Source organism: Clupea harengus, chromosome 25 (genome assembly GCF_900700415.2).
Source record: "Clupea harengus chromosome 25, Ch_v2.0.2, whole genome shotgun sequence".
Classification (NCBI taxonomy): domain Eukaryota; kingdom Metazoa; phylum Chordata; class Actinopteri; order Clupeiformes; family Clupeidae; genus Clupea; species Clupea harengus.
The window spans coordinates 3387467-3394966 of NC_045176.1; the positions used below are offsets into that span (position 1 = coordinate 3387467).

Genomic DNA, 7500 nt, shown 5'->3' on the forward strand with positions numbered 1-7500 from the left:
TATATTAATGTAGCATGCTAATGAGAGTGTCGTGTCTAGATATGGTCTTGTCTTATTGATACTCTGTCTTTTCTATTGTTGCATTTCAGCTAACTCAGTATCGGATTCTCTTTGTGTGTGTGTGTGAGTGTATGTGTGTGTGTGTGCATCTAGCCTTTTACATTTCAACTAACTCTGTATCTCATTCTCTTTATATGTGTGTGTGTGTGTGTGTGTGTGTGTGTGTGTGTGTGTGTTGTTATGTGTGTGTGTGTGTGTGTGTGTGTGTGTGTGTGTGTGTGTGTGTGTCTAGCCTTGTACATTTGAGCTAACACTGTATATCATTCTCTTTGTGTGTGTGTGTGTGTGTGTGTGTGTGTGTGTATGTGTGTGTGTGTGTGTGTCTAGCCCTGTTCATTTGTCTGTGCTGTGATTGATGTATTCCTAGTGAGTTTTTGAGGGTGCACCCACCCTCCTTCACAGCAAATGTTTGTATTTTGTAATCTGAATAACTGTCCTCCCAGATGAACATGTGGCCAAATTCATAACTAGTCTGATACCTGTTACATCAACAGATAGAGTTAGCCCACAAAACTAGCGGTCTGATACCTGTTACATCAACAGATAGAGTTAGCCCACAAAACTAGCGGTCTGATACCTGTTACATCAACAGATAGAGTTAGCCCACAAAACTAGCGGTCTGATACCTGTTACATCAACAGATAGAGTTAGCCCACAAAACTAGCGGTCTGATACCTGTTACATCAACAGATAGAGTTAGCCCACAAAACTAGCGGTCTGATACCTGTTACATCAACAAATAGAGTTAGGCTACAGAATGAGCGGTCTGGTGGATTGTGTGAACAGGGTGGCCAGGGATGGAGTCAGATTCCCAGCCTGAGTTGCTGCTTCAGTCCGCCCAATGCTGTTATGGAAGCCCAATGATGAAGACCAGACTGAACATCTCGCTCTCTGACACAGTGCAGCATACTGTTACTGTATAGTTCACTCACATCCACTCTGGCTCGCTCACCCATGACATTTTACAGTTTTCTCCGTCACGTTCGTACATACAATACATTTATCAGTTCAGAATTACAATTCTCAAACCGGTTGGTTCAACCTCCACGTCATCAGCGGATGGTGCACATCATAACAGCAATGTCTCATTCTTTTAAAATTTTGGAATGTTTGCTGAATTACTTCATTAATTACTTAATTCATTCAAACATTGATTGTTTACATGTGATTGGTGTGGATTGATTCAGTTTGTTCACAGGCCAGCTGAGGTCCATTTTGTGTGTGTGTTCTATAATCAACCATTCACCAGAATTGTGGACTGCACCTTTGAATGCCCATGTGATGCTAGTGTATGAACCCTAGGGGCTATTTAACATGAGGTGTCCCTCTAAGGTGTGGTTGGAGATCTCCACCCATGTCTGAAGGCAGTGTGTTGGGGAGATGACATAGTTGGAGATCTCCACCCATGTCTGATGGCAGTGAGTTGGGGAGCTGGCATGGCGTCTTCACATGAACTCTCCTCGCGCTTCAAGCATGACCTATTTCTCCTGTTATCCTCCGACCTTTAGTTGCGATTACGATAAAATAATACTATCCCCACCCCGGGACCATCCATCCAGCAATATAATCCCCCAAATCTGATTTAAAACACATACAAATGGAAAATAGGTTTTTAGTGCTGAAGGTAGATTGCCTGAAATGACAAATTACTGCTGACATAATATATGGTGAGTCATCAAAACAGTCCCTATGGACAGGGTACTCTAGTGAGTCCCAGCTGCCTCTTTGGCCTCTTGCCATGGAGGGACTTTCTGTCGTTCATTTTCCCCACTGACTGAAAGACGAACCAAAATATGAGCAACAAAATGTCTTGATACTTGAATAATGGTGATAGCATTTTCAGCACTTTAGAGTGTCTTCGTTGCTTAAAAAGTTAAAAGTTTCAAATATAACCTTACTGATGACCCCCTTCTTTGGCAAACGCGCAACACACACACACACACACACACACACATACACACAGACACACACACACACACACACACACACACACACGCGCGCGCACACACACACAAACGCTTGTACTATTAAAGATTGATGATAAAAACCTAAATAGCTAGAAGCTGAGCCAATAAGCCCTCCGCCAGTTAAGCCAGGGACTACTCCAGGCCAAACAAACTGGTTGATTCTGGGAGACAGGCTGAAGGACAGTTAAGGGGGTCCAAACTCATCTTAAGACGACTGCTGAGGTCCGAGATGTTTCTAAGAACATGTAGTTCTGAAGGTACACCAACCATGCTGTGAACCTAATCAACTGAGATGTCCGAACAATGTAAATGTATATGTCATGTCCGAAACAATGTAAATGTATATGCTATGTGGCAAAAGAGTAAGATTGCGTGTAGTGTTTTTTTTTTTATCTCATGTAGGACCGTTGAATAAATCAGCCCCCCAATCCAGAAGGCATTGTTTTTACACTTTAAGACTTTCAAACTGCGTGAAGATTATTTACATATCACAGTCCTGGCTGACTGGAACCAGCACGGATCCGGTGTTTCAAACTTGTTTTGAGTGCGTTATAACAGGTGGCCACCCGAGGACTGCAACAATTAAAACCACACAGATCAATCACAGATCAGTGATCAATGCCGATGACACACTTTAACTCATCAGAGGAAAATGTTCAGGCTAGTCTCAAATAAATCATCCGGCGGTCGGTTGTAACCCAGATCTACGGTGTGTATTTCACCCTCTTCACTGCGCTGACCTGATTTCCAGGTGTGTCTCTCCACCCGGCCAGATTAGGCACCAGGTCACGGCTCTCCCGACAGGATGGGGAGATGTCATTATGCTATAGTGCTGCGGGAGATTTAGTCGTATACACAAAGTAAAGCGCTTTGGGGTCGCGCACGGACACTCTCCACATAAGAGCAGTCCATTACCGTTATGAGCTGACCTGGCAGCAGCCGGGTTATCGGCCCGACATCAACCTGCATTTAAACACGGCTATAGTCCCTCTGTCTCTGTATTGGGACTCATCTGAAAAAAAAACTTTTGGACATTTGTGTGTAGGCTATATGAGCCTTTTTTTTGTCGATCAGTAGACTGTATGTATCGCTACAGGTTGTCAATTACTCCTAGTAAGATACAACTATAAAAAAAGTGGCACTGCGTGATTTTTGCCTATACGAACACATTTTTGTCAAAGGTTTGAGGGCTACGTAGTTGCTCAAGATCTATCACAGGGTAATTCACACATGCACAATTACCTGAGTCAATTCTTCTGAGTCGATATCCCAACGGTTCTATCATTGTGTAAAATTCAAATTGAACGCATATATAGTCTATTGTTTAACAATCTGCGGAAAGAGCCTCTTCTAAATGCACTCGTCAAAACTTATCTAGCAGTGGCATGTCAGAGGCAGATGTATTCAAAAATATCTTTGGAGGAAGTAAATTAGCCATTCATCTAACATCGATTAACTTCAATATTTCCATTCAGTACACTTTTTTGTGAACTATAACTTAATTTCATAACTATTGCTCAAATTAGACGAAACTAAAAACGGAGCGAGAATACGCGAAAACAAACTGAGGTAGCTTAAAGAAACTACAGAAAAAGGACTTACGTGTTGAAACTCTAGTTTGCAGCATTGCTTCCAGAGTTAAAGTTTTTCCCATTAGATGTCAGAAATGCGTTTAGCCCTCAAAATCCTTTCAAAATCCATACCGAACTATGATTTCCGTCCAAATTCCTGGAATTCATAATCATTATTGCCCTCACTGAAAAATGTCAAGCACTTCTAAAAGCTCTCGGAGCCTTTGGGCATCGCCAAAAAATTACATCCATGATAGTTATTCATTTTATGGCGCTGGTTAGAAGCGTGATCCAAAACATTTTCCCGCTGAATATTTTTTCTTTTTTCTTTTAAATCACCGGAACTCGGACGATGTCATTCTCCTTTTCCGAACTTCTAAAATGTTGTCTGCGTTTGAAATGTTTGCATTGGTGCCATCCAGCCGGAGCTTTGCTCTCCCCGACACAGAAGCCCTTGGAACACCGCCCTAGGCGCAGGTCGGAACTGTAGCCATGGTGCTCTCAAAGCCGTGCGCTTCAGGGATGAAAAAACTCCCAAACCTTCGCTTTGCCTTGAGAGCCGCGGAGACGGAGCCAGCCGCGGGGGGATTACGGTTGCCTGCAGCTAATGGTCCAAAAGCACTGCTGTTTCATAGCCTACGCCCGCAGCCTGGTTTCCCATAGTAGTCATAATCCCAAAACACTGGCTACTATGTATGTTTAAGTTCAAGAAACTGTTGGTGTTTTGGTCTATTGTTTGTTTTTGTTTTGTTTGTCCGGTCTTTTGTTTGTTCACTTTACAAGGTAAAGTGGGTGCGTTTTTACAGTTTTTGGATTTCATGCCAAGGATATGCCTACCTTTTTCAGCTTTTCACATGATGTGAAATTGTCACATATTTGTTACATTTGCCAGATGTTCTTTTATAAAGTATGTAACGAAATTCCCTTGTTTGACAGACTGAAATTACTCGCATATTCAGTCAACTGTAGTTTGTCCATATTTTGTCCATTAGACCGATTTTCAGAAGCGTTTCAAACTCCTTGGGCGCAGATCCGCACTGAAACGTGTACTAGTGCTCCCCTACCGGAGACAGTGAGTAACGGTATCCTAAAAGAATGAGAACTTCACAGCACAACAGTTTTTCAACCTGTTGACAGACTAGTAATGCATCTAGTGATATTAATGAAATACATTGTTGTTTTGAAGTTGTGCAATATGGAAAGTCAAGTTGGGTAAGTTTATTTATTTACATTTGTACATATTTCACATTTTATAGAGTGATGACATCTTGGTGCTTTCACTTCTGAATTCACTTCATATCAGTCGTTTTTATCCAAAATGACCGCACAGAACAGCCTTGAACAACAGGTTAATTTTTGCTGAGGTCTCTTGAGGTTAATGAGAGTGAGCAGGTATCTTTGCAAAAGTTTGATTGATTGATTGATTGATTTGCAGATTTTTGACTGATGTTTATCGGGTGTGCCTTGTATTTCGTCAGACATTACTTTGACGTGTTTAAACCACAGGTGCTTATGACACAGCAATGGATCCAGCGGTTACCTCCATCTGTCTCTGACTCACTACTGTAGGACCCAGCGGTTACCTCCATCTGACTCACTACTGTAGGACCCAGCGGTTACCTCCATCTGTCTCTGACTCACTACTGTAGGACCCAGCGGTTACCTCCATCTGTCTCTGACTCACTACTGTAGGACCCAGCGGTTACCTCCATCTGTCTCTGACTCACTACTGTAGGACCCAGCGGTTACCTCCATCTGTCTCTGACTCACTACTGTAGGACCAGCGGTTACCTCCATCTGACTCACTACTGTAGGACCCAGCGGTTACCTCCATCTGACTCCACTACTGTAGGACCCAGCGGTTACCTCCATCTGACTCACTACTGTAGGACCCAGCGGTTACCTCCATCTGTTCCACCTACTGTAGGACCCAGCGGTTACCTCCATCTGTCTCTGACTCACTACTGTAGGACCCAGCGGTTACCTCCATCTGACTCACTACTGTAGGACCCAGCGGTTACCTCCATCTGACTCTGACTCACTACTGTAGGACCCAGCGGTTACCTCCATCTGACTCACTACTGTAGGACCCAGCGGTTACCTCCATCTGTCTCTGACTCACTACTGTAGGACCCAGCGGTTACCTCCCACAGGGGGAAGGGGAAGGATATTTACACCTCAACAGGAGGATGCAATAGTGGAGATGGTCACCATGCCAACAACAGCATCAGGCTCAGAGAAATAAGCAGCAACATAACCACAGACAACAACACATTTGCAGACATTGATAATGTTAGCACTACAACAATGTCAAGAGGGCTGCAGAAACATCAGGAATGTGATTGGGAAAAGGGCAACTGTCACTGTCACTAAAGAAGGGCTAACATCACCATGTGTGCAGCCTGCTCCATGCCAGAGGGGGGCGATCATCACCATGTGTGCAGCAATATCTGCTGATGGACAGCAGCTGCGTAAGGCAGTCATTGGCACATACAATACAGCATGTAAGGCCGTCATTGGCCCTTACAATACAGCACGTAAGGTGATAATGTCCTTATTCCTGCCACCATACTCTCCTCTGCTCTCCTCAACCTCATTGAAGAATATTTTTTTTGCATGTAAATGGAAAGTTTAGGACCACTTCCCACATGACATGTTGTCACTTTTTGATGAAGTGGCTGCTGGGTGTATTCAGTAGAAGACATCCAGGGCTGGATAAGACACTCTTAGAGATGTTTTCCTCTGTGTATGGCAGGAGACAACATTCGGTGTGATGTTGATAAATCTATGGCCAAATGGGGAGGGCAGGATGGAGTAGGTGAAGCCAACAGTAGACTTCTGCGTCACTGATAGGCCGGCAATATACGTGCAAATGACTGCATGCAGGGAAAAGACTGCTAATTGCCATTTTTTGTCAGAGTAATTTATTGTAATGTATTTTTCTTTTCTGTACTACAGTATATTGCGCTGTGAGAATAAATAGCAAAATAGAGTAAAGCTCACTGAAGAAGTTGTGTTTGTGATTGGTTTCTTTATTATATACTATTTTACATTACACAGTACAAATTGTTATTCTTCATTTCTGATAAAACATTCTTTCATTTACATTTGCAGTAAATTTACCACACTCAATTGTGTGAGAGGCAAAAACAAACAGATGAAAACTTTCTTCAGCCACTTGGCATGGATGTACGCATGTCCAAGATGCAATGCAAAGGAGAATATTACCGTAAATGTGAAATTCACACATGTAAACGTTTGACACCAACTGTAATACAGAATCAAATAAAATAAAATAAAATCAAACTTTATTTGTACGGCGAATTTCATACCAAGAGGTAACACAATGTGCCTCACAGAGGTAAAACAAAAAGGGGGGGGGTTACAAACACTTGTAAAGACACACAGATTTTTAAGCGACAAATAAACAGGAAATGACGTGCTAACCATACTGGCACTGTAAAGGACTGCTCAGCACGGTTATCGTCAAACTAAGAGACAGCTGCTGGGGTGGGTTACAAACACTTGTAAAAACACACAGATTTTTCAGAGATAAATAAACAGGAAATGAGGAGAAGACAGAATGGATGAGGAGATGAGGAGAAGACAGAATGGATCAGCATTAAGGCTACAGTAGACTTCTAGAGGTATTACTGTGGTATTCTGTATCTTGTGCTGATGTTGATGTTAATGCATTGGAAATGCTAAAAATGCAAGACAAATTATAAAGATATTATTATTATATACATAAATACATAACATATGCATGCTTTTTGTTGTACTGTAGTAAACCTATAGAGTAACACATGAGACTTTAGCATACGACAGAAATTAAACATATTGCAGAATTTTAGGGTTATTTGTTTGGCATTACGACATTTAGTCTAAAGAAGCATCATTCT

At 42.3% G+C, this 7500-nt stretch overlaps 2 protein-coding genes across 2 annotated transcripts in view; both read right to left on the minus strand.

Annotated features, from left to right (window-relative positions):
• LOC105905870 (dual specificity mitogen-activated protein kinase kinase 2-like) overlaps positions 1-3312 on the minus strand; it is an 18071-nt gene extending 14759 nt beyond the window's left edge. The window contains exon 1 of the mRNA XM_031562770.1: positions 3270-3312. Within this exon, the coding sequence (XP_031418630.1) occupies positions 3270-3312 (43 nt within the window). The remainder of the gene's footprint in view (positions 1-3269) is intronic.
• A 3799-nt stretch (positions 3313-7111) lies between these two features.
• The window catches only part of LOC105905808 (NACHT, LRR and PYD domains-containing protein 12-like), a 15958-nt gene continuing 15569 nt past the window's right edge, over positions 7112-7500 (minus strand). Inside the window, exon 13 of the mRNA XM_031562771.2 lies at positions 7112-7500. This exon is cut by the window's right edge and continues 876 nt beyond it. The gene's annotated coding sequence lies outside the window, so the exon portion shown is untranslated.